The 17835-nt window shown below is 46.2% G+C and overlaps 1 protein-coding gene across 1 annotated transcript; it reads left to right on the forward strand.

Annotated features, from left to right (window-relative positions):
* The first annotated feature begins 11025 nt into the window (after positions 1-11025).
* Positions 11026-11538, forward strand: LOC141026993 (uncharacterized). Its single transcript, XM_073503900.1, has one exon. It carries the CDS (start codon positions 11026-11028, stop codon positions 11536-11538), a length of 513 nt encoding a protein of 170 aa, XP_073360001.1.
* The last annotated feature ends 6297 nt before the right edge of the window (positions 11539-17835 follow it).

Consider the following 17835-nt stretch of genomic DNA (forward strand, 5'->3'; position numbering starts at 1 on the left):
GAGCAAGCAATCAACATGCTACAGGAAATTAACATAGCAAAACAGGGCATGGCATGAATCTACTAAATGCATAGAACAAAACAAGCATACCTACAGCAAGATGGCATGTTTATGAAGCTAACCATGGCAATAGCAAGTTCATAGCATGTATGGATCAACAACAACAACCTTGGCAAAATTGAATATCATGTTAATAATCTGCCAGGAATATTTTATAGCAAAAGTAGAGCAAAATTGAGACATTCTAGGCACTCCATGATTGCAAACAGGGGCATGGATGGATAGACCACAACTATATCTACAAAACATCTTTACTGAACATGCCCAAAAGAATCATGGATCTCACTGTAGACACATGGATACATGGCAACAAAATAACAGCAGTCACAGACTTAGCAAAATTCTAAGTCCCTGAAAACAGAAACATCACGAAGCCTAGTTTGCATGCTTGTGCTAGTCACCACAGAGATCACAAAAATACATGGCATACACCTCTGTAAATATGGCATGGCATAGATCAAAACACCTGTAGAGCTCATGCTCATAAGATGCACACATCAATTGCAACAAAAATAACAAATCACCAAGTTCTGATAAATAACAGCAGTAAACATCATATAGCACACTTGCACCAGAGATTTGGGCATCAAGATGGACTCAAACGAGCATGGCACAATAGAACAAAGTGAAGAGCATCTCGAGGTGAACATTTCGGTATATCATGCACGCAAAACGGAGGAGTATGCAATAAGATGTGATGCGATGAACAGGGCTCCAGAATGTAAGAAAATAAGGACTTGGAGAAAATCTCGGACAACCTGCAGATCTAGGGTTCGGGGCGCGCGCGAACCGAGGTGCGGCAGAGAGGAAGACGGTGGCCGGATCTCGCCGGATCCGAGGCTTGGGCGGCGAGGAAGGAGGCGCCGGCGGCCGGGGACGAGCGCCGGAGAGGGAGCACGGGCGTGGACGGCGACGGGCTCCGAGGTCGAGGTGGGCGCGGGCGGAGGCAGAGGAGGCGGCGGAGGCGGCGACGGCGCGGCGAACGACGGCGGCCGGCGGGCGGCTGGGCGTCGCTCGGGCGGCGGAGGAGCCGCGGGCGACGCAGGCGGCGGGGGAGCCTCGGGCGAGGGCAGCGGCGGCGCGGGGGCCACGTGGCGGCTCCCGATTGGCTGCGGGCAGCGGCAGCTTTCGTCCGGCGCCGGGCGGACGTGTCCGGCGCGCGGAGGGAGCGGGGTTAGGGTTTCGGGACCCGGATTTCGAAGGGGGGACACATATTTATAGGTAGAGGGAGCTAGGAGACTCCAAATGGAGTGCGGTTTTCGCCCACACGATCGTGATCGAACGACCGAGAGCATGGAGGTGACTTAGGTGGGTTATTGGGCTGTTTGGAGGGGGTTTTTGCTGCAACACACGAAAGGACTTAGCGGTTACCCGGTTAACCGTTGGAGCATCAAACGACCTCCAAATGGAACGAAACTTGACAGGTGGTCTATCGGTGGTGTACCAAGGCCACTTGGCAAACCTCGGTCCATTCCGAGAACGTTTAACACCTGCTCACGTAAAGAAACAAGAGGGGTGCGCCGGTGCATGTGGGAGTGCCGGATTGCAAAACGGACAATTTGGAAAATGCTCGGACGCATGAGACGAACACGTATGAAAATGAGATGCACATGATGACATGATATGAGATGCATGAGATGAAAAAAATGCAAAACAAAAAACAAAACCCGACCACGGAGGGAATATCATATCACATAGCCGGAAATGGCAAGAGTTGGAGTTACAAATATGGGAAGTTACATCCGGGGTGTTACAACACTCCACCACTACGAGAGGATCTCGTCCCGAGATCTAGGACTGAAAGAACTCCGGATATTCGGAACGGAGGTGGTCCTCGCGCTCCCAGGTGGCTTCTCGGTCGGAATGGTGTGACCACTTCACTTTCAGGAATTTGATTGACTTGTTGCGAGTCTTGCGCTCGGTTTCTTCAAGAATAGCAATGGGATGCTCATGATAAGACAGATCTTCTTGAAGGTAAATCTCTTCGAAGTTGATGGTGCGCTCAGGAGTCTTGAAGCACTTGCGGAGCTGTGACACGTGGAACACATCGTGCACGTTCGCGAAGTTGGAGGGAAGCTCAAGTTGATAGGTGAGGTCGCCTGTTTTGCCAATGATCTTGAAAGGACCCACGTATCTAGGGGCAAGCTTCCCTTTGATACCGAAGCGACGAGTGCCTTTCATTGGAGAGACGCGGAGGTAGACATGGTCTCCGATCTCGAAAGCCAAATCACGGTGCTTGCTATCATAGTAACTCTTCTGGCGCGATTGCGCGGCTTTGAGATTTTCACGGATGACTTTACACATTTCTTCAGCCTCTGTGATTAAGTCATTGCCAAGAAGTTGGCGTTCACCAGTCTCTGACCAATTGAGAGGAGTACGACACTTTCTGCCATATAGAATCTCGAATGGGGCCTTGCCCGAACTCGCTTGGAAGCTGTTGTTGTAGGAGAACTCGGCATATGGGAGGCAATCTTCCCACTTCATGCCAAAGGAAATGACACAAGCCCTGAGCATATCTTCAAGGATTTGATTGACTCGCTCGACTTGGCCACTAGTTTGAGGATGGAAAGCTGTGCTGAAGCGAATGTTGGTGCCCATGGCCTTCTGGAAGGAGTCCCAGAACTTAGAAGTGAAGATGCTTCCACGATCTGAAGATATCAATTATGGAATGCCGTGCAAGGAGACAATCCTGGAGGTGTATAGCTCTGCCAACTGAGCTGCTGTGATAGATTCTTTGATTGGAAGGAAATGAGCCACTTTAGTATGCTTGTCGGTGACAACGAAGATAGCATCATTTCCGCGCTTGGACTTTGGAAATCCAGTCACGAAGTCCATTTCGATATGATCAAACTTCCATTCTGGGATAGCAAGAGGTTGGAGGAGACCAGCTGGTCGTTTGTGTTCTGCTTTCACCCTTCGACAGACATCACATTCATGCACGAATTGAGCGATTTCTCGCTTCATTCGAGTCCACCAATACGACTGCTTGAGGTCATGGTACATCTTCGTACTTCCAGGATGAATGGAAAGAAGAGAATTGTGTGCCTCGTTCATAATGACTTTCCTTAGATCACCTTTAGGAACCACAATCCGGTCCTCAAAGAATAAAGTGTCTCTGTCATCAATGCGATAGCACTTGTATTTGGAAAGACCCTTGTCGATACCACGTTTCACCTTCTTCACCATGGTATCCAGGAGTTGTGCCTCACGTATTTGATCTTCCAAAGTAGGAGAGACTATGAGGTTGGCAAGAAAACCTTGAGGAACAACTTGGAGATTCAGCTTGCGGAAAGCATCACAAAGATCCGGTTGGAAGGGCTTGAGAATTAAGCTGTTGCAATAAGCCTTCCTGCTCAAAGCATCTGCAATGACATTGGCCTTGCCTGGAGTATACTCAATACTCGGATTGTACTCTTGAATCATTTCGACCCATCGAGTTTGCCTGAGGTTGAGGTTGGGCTGAGTGAAGATGTACTTGAGACTCTTGTGATCGGTGAATATGTCCACTTTTCTTCCCAACAAGAGATGTCTCCATGTTATTAATGCATGGACAACTGCCGCCAACTCAAGATCGTGAGTGGGGTAGTTCTTTTCGTTGGGCTTCAACTGACGAGAGGTATAGGCCACAACTTTCTTCTCTTGCATTAACACAGCACCGAGACCTTGAAGAGAAGCATCACAGAAAACTTCGAATGGCTTGGATTCGTCAGGTGGAGTTAAGACAGGAGCTATGACGAGTTTCTCTTTGAGAGTGTTGAAAGCAACGTCACACTCAGGAGACCAGACATACTTCACATGCTTCTGGAGGAGGTTGGAAAGAGGCTTTGCAATCTTAGAGAAATTCTCAACGAATCTTCGGCAATAGCTTGCAAGACCAAGAAAACTGCGAAGCTGCTTGACATTCTGAGGAGGTTCCCAATTCACAATTGCAGACACCTTCTCGGGATTAATAGCGATGCCCTTGGCAGAGATGATATGACTAAGGTAAAGAACTTCATCAAGCCAAAACTCACATTTGGAAAACTTCGCATAGAATTGATACTCTCTCGAGCACCAATCGCAAATGTTTGGCATGGTCCTTCTTATTCTTGGAGAAGACCAAGATATCATCGAGATACACCAGGACGAATTCATTGGTATAGGGGTTGAAGATGAAGTTCATCATTCGAGAGAATGTTGGAGGAGCATTGACAAGGCCGAAAGACATGACAGTATATTCATAAGAACCAAAGCTTGTTCTGAATGTTGTCTTGGGAATATCTTCTTCATGAATGCGAATCTGATGATAACCCATACGAAGGTCAAGCTTGGAGAATACTTTAGCACCTTTGAGTTGCTCGAATAGCTCATTGATGTTGGGAAGTGGATACTTGTTCTTAATTGTCTTCTTGTTCAATGGACGGTAGTCGACACAAAGTCGGTCCGTGCCATCCTTCTTCTGGACAAAAAGAACACCACAACCCCATGGAGATGAACTCGGTCTGATCAGACCCAGACGCTCTTTTTCATCGAGCTGTTTCTTCAATTCCTTCAGCTCCTTGGGTCCAAGCTTGTAAGGACGCTTGCAAACGGGTTCAGTGCCGGGCTCAAGATCGATAGCGAACTCAACTGGCCGGCGAGGAGGCATACCCGGAAGCTCTTCTGGAAAGACATCTTGGTACTCACAAACGACTGGAATCTGAGAGATTGCGTCTAGCTCGCCCTTCTCATTGAGAGAAAATAACTGAATAGTTTCATCACGAGCGGCATAGATGATAACATCCTCAGAAGAGTGTGTCAATTGAATTTCCCTGGCAGCACAATCAAGTTGAGCCTTGTGCTTAGAAAGCCAGTCCATCCCGAGAATTAGATCAATATCCGAGTCACCAAGGACAATTGGAGAAGACAGAAATTTATAGTTCCCCATCTTGATGGAAACATCCGGAACCACCAAACTAGAACTCAAACGTTTACCCAGACATCCATGGGTTTACCCAAATGTGAACAAGTGAATTCATGCTTGGCAAAAAACGGTCTTGACATGAAACAAAGCGAAGCACCAGTATCAAATAAGACTTTTGCAGGAATATCATTAACTGAGAGATTACCCATTATCACATCAGTAGATTCCTCCGCTTGAGCTGCATTCATCGTGTTCACCTTTGCAGACTTGGGATTATGCTTGACCACTGCATTGCTGGAAGATCTCACAGGAGGAGGAGGCGGAAGGCGCCTTTGGTTGAAGCACTTGTTAGCATAGTGACCTTTCTGCTGACACTTGTTGCAAGTCACCTCTGAGAGTGGACGATGATAAGGAGCATTCGACTTTGGAGCTTGATTCTGAGACTTGTTCTGATAGCCAGGGTTGGATGAGTGGGAAGATCCATGGCCACCTTTGTTCTTCTGCTGGAAAGGCTGACAAAACGGAGGAGGAGGAGGCAACCAGAACTTCTGTTGCTTAGCAGCCACTAGTGAGGAAGAAGAAGACTGAACTGCGTCCCCGACTCTCTTCTTAGAAGCCTCACACTTGAGCTGAGCAGCCTCTTGCTTCAGAGCCATGTTGTAGAAATCATCATACTTGGTTGGCTCAAAAAGCACGAGAGGTAATTGCAGATCTTCTCTGAGGCCACCTCTGAATTGATAGATCATCCTCTTTTCATCAGGAACGTCTTGCTTAGCGAAGCGAGCGAGTTTCTGAAACTGAGTATTGTATTGATACACGGACATGCTGCCTTGCTTGAGATTGCGGAACTCCTCACACTTGCTCTCGATAACACTTTGTGGAATGTGGTGACCTTTGAAGTCTCAGCGGAAATCATCTCAGGTAATCACACGACCTCCTCTGGAATCTTTGTATTGTTGATACCACTCGGCAGCTTGATCCTTGAGTTGAAAAGAAGCGAACTTGACAAAGTCCTCAGGCCTGACATTGCTACATTCATAATGCTTGTTGATGTCCATGAGCCAATCATCGGCGTCTGTGGCCTTGGCACAGTAGCTGAAAGACTTGGGCTGATTTGCGAGGAACTGGTTGAGGGTAGCGAAGTGAGGCTGATTGTTGCCTTGGCTTTGATTTCCTTGATTGCCTTGCCCTTGGGTGCGTTCTTGCAAGAGTTGCAAAATCATCTGAGCACTGGCGTTGGTGGCTGCCATGATAGCTTGCCATGCCTCCGGAGGCGGAGGTGGTGGCGTAGGGTTCGCCTGACTCCCCTCATTGTGTTCCGGATTCTGACGCGTTGGCGGAGCCATCCTGGAGAGGGTGACATCCGTTAGCATCTTGATAGACAGATAGGCAAATTGAATCAACGGATAGAAATTGCAACATATAGTCATCACAATAAACATTCGAACGAGGATGAACGAATGAATTCCATAGTAAATCATCACACTTCCATTAAGGTGAGAAGCCACTTGATAAGAGATTGATGAATAAAATAAAAAGGTACGAGTGGAACAAATAAGTGGTAAGGATTACCCAATCACAAACCAAGTATCTGCGGGAAGAAATGCTAAGAGCTACATGAATCCCACCTATAAACTCCCGAAACTTTCTGGTTATGCAATCTGGTGTTGGGGATACAGGGGACACAAAATATATCACCCAAACTAGCAATCCCTAGATCCAGCTGTATCCATCCGTCAACACATAACCAAGAAACCTTCGGAAATCGTGTACCTCAACCTTCGAAAAGCATCCGTTATACGAGTTATGGCAATACTCCCGAACTCCCGCCCCAGTACTGGGTGGCATCGAGGTGATCTCACCAACAACTGCATAAAAGAGATTTTCGATGTCGGCGAAACTCAGGTATTCCAGAACTGCAACGATAAAATTGTGACGACAACACCTCGGAGCTCAACTCCCCGGGACACTACCACAACCCCTAAATGTCAGGAGGCACCAAGAACAATGTTCTCGTCACAAAACCATCGGAACGATTCTAAGATACCCGCGTGATCCTAAATTTTTTTTAGTGAAATTTGAGGAGAGAAGAGTCAAAATTCTACGTCAGGAGGCCTCACCAGAGCGACGAAGGGACTGAGGAGTAAAAAGAATCCTACTCTCCGATATATATAATCCTAAGACTCAAAACACTTTTTGTTCTAGACTCAACAACGCCAGCGATTCGGTCAAGCAGGGGGCTCCTAAGTCGGGGATGGCTCTGATTACCAACTTGTAACGCCCACGATGCGGCTATATCTCCCACGTGTCGAGGCACGACTTAGAGGCATAACCGCATTGTGGTATTGTCGCAAGAAGGGTTATCTTCACACAATCCCATGTAATGAACAAGAACGGGATAACGAGAGTTGGCTTACAATCGCCACTTCACACAATACATAAATTAATTCATACATCATCCAAAATCCACACATAGACCGACTACGGTCAAATCCAAATGAAAATAAGATAACCCCAAATGCTAGATCCCCAATCGTCCCAACTTAGCCCATTATAAGCTCTCACGGTCAACGAAGGATAAACCTTCTCCCGGGAAGACCCGATCAGTCTCGGAATCCCGGGTTACAAGACATTTCGACAATGGTAAAACAAGACCAGCAAAGCCGTCCGATGCGCCGACAAATCCCGATAGGAGCTGCACATATCTCGTTCTCAGGGCACACCGGATAAGTCAAGCTACGAGTAAAACCAGGCCTCGAGTTTCCCCGAGGTGGCCCCGCAGGCTGCTCGGTTCGGACCAACACTCGAAGGAGCACTGGCCGGGGGGGGGGTTAAAATAAAGATGACCCTCGGGCTCGCGAAAACCCAAGGGAAAAGGCTTAGGTGGCAAATGCTAAAACCAAGGTTGGGCCTTGCTGGAGGAGTTTTATTCAAGGCGAACTGTCAAGGGGGTCCTATAAATCACCCAACCGCGTAAGGAACGCAAACTCAAGGAACATAATACCGGTATGACGGAAACTAGGGCGGCAAGAGTGGAACAAAACACCAGGCATAAGGCCGAGCCTTCCACCCTTTACCAAATATATAGATGCATTAAATAAATAAGATATATTGTGATATTCCAAAATATCCATGTTTCAACATGGAACCAACTTCAACTTCACCTGCAACTAGCAACGCTATAAGAAGGGCTGAGCAAAAGCGGTAACTTAGCCAAACAATGGTTTGCTAGGAAAGGAAGGTTAGAGGCTGGACATGGCAATATGGGAGGCATGATATAGCAAGTGGTAGGTAGCGCAGCATAGCAGTAGAACGAATAACTAGCAAAGCAAAGATAGAAGTGATTTCGAGGGTATGGTCATCTTGCCTGCAAGGTTCTCAGAGTTGTCGAAAGCTTGATCGTCGTAAGCGTACTCAACAGGTTCCTCGTTCATGAACTCGTCTCCCGGCTCTACCCACAGCAAGAACACAAGCAATGGAACCACAATCAATCACGGGAAATGCACAAGCAACATGATGCAATACATGCATGATATGCGGGATGTGATATGCGATGCATATGCGTGCTCTGCAAGAAAAATAATGAACAAGGCAGTAACTTGGCAAACCAAGTATGCCACTAGAAAGAAGAGATGATTTCGGTCGAAATCGATATAAAGATCACCGAAAACGGATGCACGGTTTGCAAATGGCAAGCAAAACAAGAATGACACGAATCTGCGATTAACAGCATGATAGCACTTAGAATACATCAAGTAACTATGCTACAGCAACCCAACATAGTGACAAAGAATATGGCAGTAATCTACAGGAAATTCTTGACAAAAGATGAACACTGAGCTACGGCTAGATCACACAATAACAGGTTCAAACAAGCATGGCAAAAGTGCAAAAGATATCAGGATCACACTTGGTGAAATTACTGGACATGACTGAAACAACATCAAGTAGCAATGTTCAGAGCAAGCAATCAACATGCTACAAGAAATTCACATAGCAAAACAGGGCATGTCATGAATCTACTAAATGCATAGAACAAAAGTCCCTTACTGACCATGAGCCAAAAATGGATCAGAAGATATGATGGCACCCATGTAAACATAGCAAGTTCCGTTAACAGGTTCCAGATTTAGCAGAAAACAGAGCATGGCATTAACAGCATTATGAAGGCATCTTGGTGAGCTTGATGCACTCATCACAAAGCAATTCATGACAAAACAAGCATACCTACAGCAATATGGCATGTTTATGAAGCTAACCATGGCAATAGCAAGTTCATAGCATGTATGGATCAACTACAACAACCTTGGCAAAATTGAATATCATGTTAACAATCTGCCAGGAATATTTTATAGCAAAAGTAGAGTAAGATTGAGACATGCTAGGGCACCACATAATTGCAAACAGGGGCATGGATGGATATACCACAACTATATCTACAAAACATCTTTATTGAACATGCCCAAAAGAATCATGGATATCACTGTAGGCACATGGATACATGGCAACAAAATAACAGCAGTCACAGACTTGCTAAGTCCCTGAAAACAGAAACATCACGAAGACTAGTTTGCATACTTGTGCTAGTCACCACAGAGATCACAAAAATACATGGCATACACCTCTGTAAATATGGCATGGCATAGATCAAAACACCTGTAGAGCTCATGCTCATAAGATGCACACATCAATTGTAACAAAAATAACAAATCACCAAGTTCTGCTAAATAACAGCAGTAAACATCATATAGCACTCTTGCACCAGAGATTTGGCCATCAAGATGGACTCAAACGAGCATGGCACAATGGAACAAAATGAAGAGCATCTCGAGGCGAACATTTCAATATATCAGGCACGCAAAATGGAGCAATATGCAATAAGATATGATACGATGAACATGACTCCAGAATGTAAGAAAATAAGGACTTGGAGAAAATCTCGGACAACCTGCAGATCTAGGGTTCGGGGCACGCGCGAACCGAGGTGCGGCGGAGAGGAAGACGGCGGCCGGATCTCGCCGGATCCGAGGCTTGGGCGGCGAGGAAGGAGGCGCCGGCGGCCGGGGACGAGCGCCGGAGAGGGAGCGCGGGCGTGGACGACGACGGGCTCCGAGGTCGAGGTGGGCGCGGGCGGAGGCAGAGGAGGCGGCGGAGGCGGCGACGGCGCGGCGAACGGCGGCGGCCGGCGGCGGCCCGGCGTCGCTCGGGCGGCGGAGGAGCCGCGGGCGGCGCAGGCGGCAGGGGAGCCTCGGGCGCGGGCGGCGGCGGTCGGGCCCCGCGGACCAGACGCGGGCCACGCGGGCCGGCGGCGGCGCGGTGGCACGGGGGCCACGTGGTGGCTCCCGATTGGCTGCGGGCGGCGGCTTTGGTCCGGCGCCGGGCGGACGTGTCCGGTGCGCGGAGGGAGCGGGGCTAGGGTTTCGGGACCCGGATTTCGGAGGGGGACACATATTTATAGGTAGAGGGAGCTAGGAGACTTCAAATGGAGTGCGGTTTTCGCCCACACGATCGTGATCGAACGACCGAGAGCATGGAGGTGACTTAGGTGGGTTATTGGGCTGTTTGGAGGGGGTTTTTGCTGCAACACACGAAAGGACTTAGCGGTTACCCGGTTAACCGTTGGAGCATCAAACGACCTCCAAATGGAACGAAACTTGACAGGTGGTCTACCGGTGGTGTACCAAGGCCACTTGGCAAACCTCGGTCCATTCCAAGAACGTTTAACACCCTCTCACGAAAAAAAACAAGAGGGTGTGCCGGTGCATGTGGGAGTGCCGGATTGCAAAACGGACAACGAGGAAAATGCTCGGACGCATGAGACGAACACGTATGCAAATGAGATGCATGACATGAACAAAATGCAAAACGAAAAACAAAACCCGACCACGGAGGGAATATCATATCACATAGCCGGAAATGGCAAGAGTTGGAGTTACAAATATGGGAAGTTACATCCGGGGTGTTACAAATACGTCGAGCTTTGGCGCGCCCTGCAGCCCGTAACCCTAACTCTCGACCCCGACGTGTTACGCTGGAAGTGGACCGACTCGGGCATCTACACTGCGAATTCCTGCTACCGAGCCATGTTTGCTGGCTCCACCATCGCGCCCAACTGGAAACTCATCTGGCGCACGTGGGCCCCGCTGCGGATCCGCGTCTTTGCGTGGCTCGCAAGCCAGGATCATTGCTGGTCCGCCGCCCGCCTCTCGCGCCACAGCTTGCCGCATGACGACCGCTGCATCTTCTGTGACCAAGTGCTGGAAACCCTCGATCACCTTCTCGTACAATGCCCATTCTCCCGGATCATCTGGCATGAGATCTTCGCCTGGTGCCGGCTGCCAATCCCCCCTCCGGACACCGATGATTGCTTCCTTGAGTGGTGGGCTGATTCTACCAGGCGGGTTCCAGCGGCCTTGCGGAAAGGTCTCGCCTCCCTCGCCCTCCTCGCTGCGTGGTCCATCTGGCGCCACCGGAATGCATGCATCTTCGACCACATACACCCCTCCACTATGCTACTTCTACAGGTCATCAAGGACGACGCTCGGGCATGGGCTTCTGCCGGGGCCAAGGACATTGCAAACTTTATGCCTCCCTAATGTGTAGATAGCTAGGTTGGGGTCGAGCACCCCCATCTATTCTGTTCATGTACCACTTTTTCACGCCAGCTCTGCGTACGTGGTAAAGTGATACCCGTGTAATTCTGTCACTCTTGTTTTCTATCTATCAATGGAATGATACGCATCTCGCGAATTCGCGAAAAGAAAAAAACGAATTTGTTGCCGTTTATTCAGTGTGCTTTATGAAACGTGTGTAAGAGGTCCCATGGATTTGACCGACGCTGTTATTTATTCAGACGATTTCCTGCCTTTCCTTGCTAAGTGCATGATGCATACCCCATGATGTCTCCACTTCGTGACTCTTGCACTCACATGGATGGATGAAATGCATGAAAATTTTAGTGTGCGTGCATGCCTTTTTCCTTGTGCTTGCTTCTGTTTTTTGCACGTGTTTGCCTTTTTTCCTTTTTAGTTGAGTTTTTTTATGTGTATTTTTAGATGTTGAGTGTATGTAAATGTATGCATGCAAGTACTATATGTATATACTACTCCCTCCATTTTATAATATAGTGCGCATAGATTTTTTTATAAGTCAAATTTTATAAACTTTGACGAAAATTATAAAGAAAACTATTTATATCTACAGTACTCCCTCCGTATCGGTGCATAAGCCATCTTACGAAAACCAAATATTCTCAAAACACTTAGACGCGATGCATTAACTCTCACCTTGTTTCTTGTTTCTTAACATTAATAAATGAATCAACCAATAAGGGACATGGGGCGTGTATGTTTTTAATGACTTAAGACTACCTAGCACGACATGCAGTGGTTAGTTCATTGCATGCAATGATATTAATTAACAAATAAACATTAAGTTCTCTCATTTTCCCCTCCATCTTGGTCGCGGCGCACAACGTAAGATGACTTATGCACCGGTACGGAGGGAGTACTAAACATATAAAACATGAAACTATGTCTTATGACGAACCTAATGATATATGTTTGGCATTCTATATGTAAATATTTTTCTCCACAAACTTGGTCAAAGTTGATGAGGTTTGACTTTAAAAAAATATGCACTACATTATGGAATGAAGGGAGTATATTAGAGTACAGAAATTCCATTGATATATGTTTCTTTCTTACATACTTATAAAAGGTGCAATTTTTATACTAATTGTGTGGAATTTTTTTGTTTTAAGTTTTTATTTCGCTTTCTTTCTTATTTAAAGGTAATACCAATGAAACTAACTCATTCCTTCTTTTTAACTTATTTTTATGTAAATTCTATTATTATATGTTTGTCTCCCATATATATATAATGCAATTTATGTGTTAATTGTGTGCAAGTTTTATCATTTTTATATTTCTTTCTTCTTGAAGGGTGGTACCAATGCCACTACTTCATTCTTTATGAGAAATGTTCTTTTCATTTTTGTGTGTGTAAATAAGTATACACGCAAGTACTATACAAGATGTGTGTAAATTATAGTACAATAAAAAATTGCAATATTATATATTCCTTTTTTGCATATTACTTAAAGTGCAATTTCAGCGCAACTTGTGTGCAATATTTTTCTCTATTTCTTTCTTCTTAAAGGGGTTCATTATTCCCTAGAAAAGTACATTATTTTGTTTTTTTATTTCTTCTTAAAGGGTTTCATTTTTCCATAGAATACTTTATTATTTTGATTTCATTTTAGTTTTTATTTTATTTCATTTTCTTTCTTTAAGGGCAATACGAATATCATTCCACTATTACGTGTTTATTCTTTCATATTATAAAAAATGTAATTTATATATAATCTTTGTGCAAAATTTGTCATTTTTTTATTTTCTTCTTCTTAAAAGGGAGTATTAATACCACTTCCTTTTTTATTTTTGGGTGTGTAAGCATACATGCAAGTACAACACAATATGTATGTAAATTATAGTAGATTGTGAAAATTGCACTATTATATGTTTATTCTTTGCGTATTACAAAAAGTGTGATTCGAATGTAATGTTTTGTGCAAGTTTTTTTATTCTTCAAGGGTAATGCCAATGATACTTAATCTTTCTTAGAAAACTTTGTTATTTTGTTTTTATTAATTTCTATATCATATATAATTACTGAAAATTATAAAAAAGTTGTGTGTGCATGTTATGACCGGCCTGGCTTACGGCCGTAGAAGGCCCACCGGGCAATCTTAGCCTACAAGTTATCTTAGGTTAATTCGTAAGCAAGTTATCTAGATTATAAATATATGATGTAAGACTCTTTTTCACATTAAGCAATAAGAATATTATTATCCCTATTGCCCGGCTCCCAGAGGAGCCGGAACCCTAGCCGCCTCTAACCCTAGCCGCCGCCATCTCCCTCCGACGCGATGGCGCCCAGCCGCCGGCGCGCTCGCTCATTGCCTCGCCCCGCTCCATCCTTCCCCTACAACCTCCAGAGCAGGTCCGGTAGGACCCCTGGTTCTACCAATTTGGTATCCAGAGACTTGGGCTCGATCATGTCTTCGTCCACACCATCGCCGCCGCTGCCCGTCGTCACCTCCGCGCCAATGACCACCAGCCCGCTGTCCACCGCCGGGGCCCCCACGCTGTCGGGCCCGGTCACCACCGCGGGCACCCCACCGCCGCCGGCCCCCATCACGTCCGCGCCACCGACGCCCGCCATCTTCACGCCGGAACAGGTCACCAATACCTTGCGGGATCTCGTGATGGCCGTCCAAGGGCTCCACCTGAACCAGTACCACCAGTACATGGCTGGGCCGTACGCACCTCCGCCGGCTGCGCCGATCGCCGCCTACGGCCACCCCGCACTGCCGTGGCCGTCCCAGGGCGCGCATGCATACAGCGAGCAGCCGCTGCTGCCGTTCTAGGCGGGGCCCCCGGCGTTGCCGTGGCCGACCCAGGGTGCGCCGGCCTGCACTGGGTTGCCGCTGTTGCCGTTCCAGGCGGGGCACCCTGGCGTTACCACTCCGGCCGCGGCCCCTCTGTGGTATCTGCAGCCGCCGTCCCCCGCGGCCACCGACGCGCCCGCCCACCCTCCGCAGCCGACGCTGCAACCACCGGCGCCACCTCTACCCAGCTCAGGGGACTCCTCGCCGGCGGGACTGCCGATCCATGAGGTCCGGTTTCCGCCCTCTCCGTCGCCACTACCAGCTTGGGCGGCCGATACGTCTCCAAGGTATCTATAATTTTTTATTGTTCCATGCTATATTATATTCTGTTTTGGACATTAATGGGCTTTATTATACACTTTTATATTATTTTTGGGACTAACCTATTAACCGGAGGCCCAGCCCAGAATTGCTGTTTTTTGCCTATTTCAGAGTTACGCAGAAAAAGAATATCAAACGGAGTCCAAACGGAATGAAACCTTCGGGAACGTGATTTTTGGAACGAACGTGATCTAGAGGACTTGGACCCTACGTCAAGACATCAACCAGGAAGGCACGAGGTAGGGGGCGCGCCTACCCCCCTGGGCGCGCCCTCCACCCTCGTGGGGCCCATGTTGCTCCACCGACGTACTTCTTCCTCCTATATATACCTACGTACCCCCAAACTACCACATACGGAGCCAAAAACCTAATTCCACCGCCGCAACCTTCTGTACCCATGAGATCCCATCTTGGGGCCTTTTCCGGAGCTCCGCCGGAGGGGGCATCGATCACGCAGGGCTTCTACATCAACACCATAGCCTCTTCGATGATGTGTGAGTAGTTTACCTCAGACCTTCGGGTCCATAGTTATTAGCTAGATGGCTTCTTCTCTCTTTTTGGATCTCAATACAATGTTCTCCCCCTCTCTTGTGGAGATCTATTCGATGTAATCTTCTTTTGCGGTGTGTTTGTTGAGACCGATGAATTGTGGGTTTATGATCAAGTTTATCTATGAGCAATATTTGAATCTTCTCTGAATTCTTTTACGTATGATTGGTTATCCTTGCAAGTCTCTTCGAATTATCAGTTTGGTTTGGCCTACTAGATTGATCTTTCTTGCAATGGGAGAAGTGCTTAGCTTTGGGTTCAATCTTGCGGTGTCCTTTCCCAGTGACAGTAGGGGCAGCAAGGCACGTATTGTATTGTTGCCATCGAGGATAACAAGATGGGGTTTATATCATATTGCATGAGTTTATCCCTCTACATCATGTCATCTTACTTAAAGTGTTACTCTGTTCTTTTGAACTTAATACTCTAGATGCATGCTGGATAGCGGTCGATGTGTGGAGTAATAGTAGTAGATGCAGGCATGAGTCGGTCTACTTGTCGCGGACGTGATGCCTATATACATGATCATACCTAGATATTCTCATAACTATACTCAATTCTGTCAATTGCTCAACAGTAATTTGTTTACCCACCGTAATACTTATGCTCTCGAGAGAAGCCACTAGTGAAACCTATGGCCCCCGGGTCTATTTTCCATCATATTAATCTTCCAACACTTAGCTATTTTATTGCCTTTTATTTTACTTTGCATCTTTATCATAAAAATACCAAAAATATTATCTTATCATATGTATCAGATCTCACTTTCGTAAGTGACCGTGAAGGGATTGACAACCCCTTTATTGCGTTGGTTGCGAGGATTTTATTTGTTTGTGTAGGTGCGAGGGACTCGTGCGTGGCCTCCTACTGGATTGATACCTTGGTTCTCAAAAACTGAGGGAAATACTTATGCTGCTTTACTTCATCACCCTTTCCTCTTCAAGGGAAAACCAACGCAGTGCTCAAGAGGTAGCAAGAAGGATTTCTGGCGCCGTTGCCGGGGAGGCTTACGCGAAGTCAAGTCAAGATTTGACTCCCGACAACGAGCCATTTCTGACGCCGTTGCCGGGGAGTCTACGCAAAAGTCAACATACCAAGTACCCATCACAAACCCTCATCTCCCGCATTACATTATTTGCCATTTGCCTCTCGTTTTATTTTGGCTGAATTTTTTGAGTTCCAGAAGTTTGTGTTAGTTACAGATTACTACAGACTGCTCTGTTTTTGACAGATTCTATTTTTCGTGTGTTGTTTGCTTATTTTGATGAATCTATGGCTAGTAAAATAGTTTATAAACCATAGAGAAGTTGGAATACAGTAGGTTTAACACCAATATAAATAAAGAATGAGTTCATTACAGTACCTTGAAGTGGTGTTTTGTTTTCTTTCGCTAGCGGAGCTCACGAGATTTTCTGCTGAGTTTTGTGTTGTGAAGTTTCCAAGTTTTGGGTAAAGGACTTGATGGATTATGGAATAAGGAGTGGCAAGAGCCTAAGCTTGGGGATGCCCAAGGCACCCCAAGATAATCTAAGGACACCTAAAAGCCAAAGCTTGGGGATGCCCCGGAAGGCATCCCCTCTTTCGTCTACTTCCATCGGTAACTTTACTTGGAGCTATATTTTTATTCACCACATGATATGTGTTTTGCTTAGAGCGTCTTGTATTATTTGAGTCTTTGTTTCTTAGTTTGCCACAATAATCCTTGCTGTACACACCTTTTGAGAGAGACACACATGATTCAGAAATTGTTAGAATACTCTATGTGCTTCACTTATATCTTTTGAGTTATATAGTTTTTGCTCTAATGCTTCACTTATATCTTTTAGAGCACGGTGGTGGATTTGTTTTATAGAAACTATTGTTCTCTCATGCTTCACTTAGATTATTTTGAGAGTCCTACAAAACCGCATGGTAATTTGCTTTAATTATGATAGGCATTCAAGATTAGTAAAAAAATTCTTATGAGTGTGTTGAATACTATGAGAAGTTAGATACTTGATAATTGTTTTGAGATATGGAGATGGTGATATTAGAGTCATGCTAGTTGAGTAGTTGTGAATTTGAGAAATACTTGTGTTAAATTTTGTGATTCCCGTAGCATGCACGTATGGTGAACCGTTATGTGATGAAGTCGGAGCATGATTTATTTATTGATTGTCTTCCTTATGAGTGGCGGTCGGGGATGAGCGATGGTCTTTCCCTACCAATCTATCCCCCTAGGAGCATGCGCGTAATACTTTGCTTTGATAACATGTAGATTTTTGCAATAAGTATATGAGTTATTTATGACTAATGTTGAGTCCATGGATTATACGCACTTTTCTTCCTTCCACCATTGCTAGCCTCTTTAATACCGCGCACTTTTCGCCGGTATCATACACCCACCATATACCTTCCTCAAAACAGCCACCATACCTACCTACCATGGCATTTCCATAGCCATTCCGAGATATATTGCCATGCAACTTACCACCGTTCAGTTTATTATGACACGCTCCATCATTGTCATATTGCCTCGCATGATCATGTAGTTGACATCGTATTTGTGGCAAAGCCACCGTTCATAATTCTT

This window comes from Aegilops tauschii, chromosome 7, assembly GCF_002575655.3.
Source record: "Aegilops tauschii subsp. strangulata cultivar AL8/78 chromosome 7, Aet v6.0, whole genome shotgun sequence".
NCBI lineage: Eukaryota > Viridiplantae > Streptophyta > Magnoliopsida > Poales > Poaceae > Aegilops > Aegilops tauschii.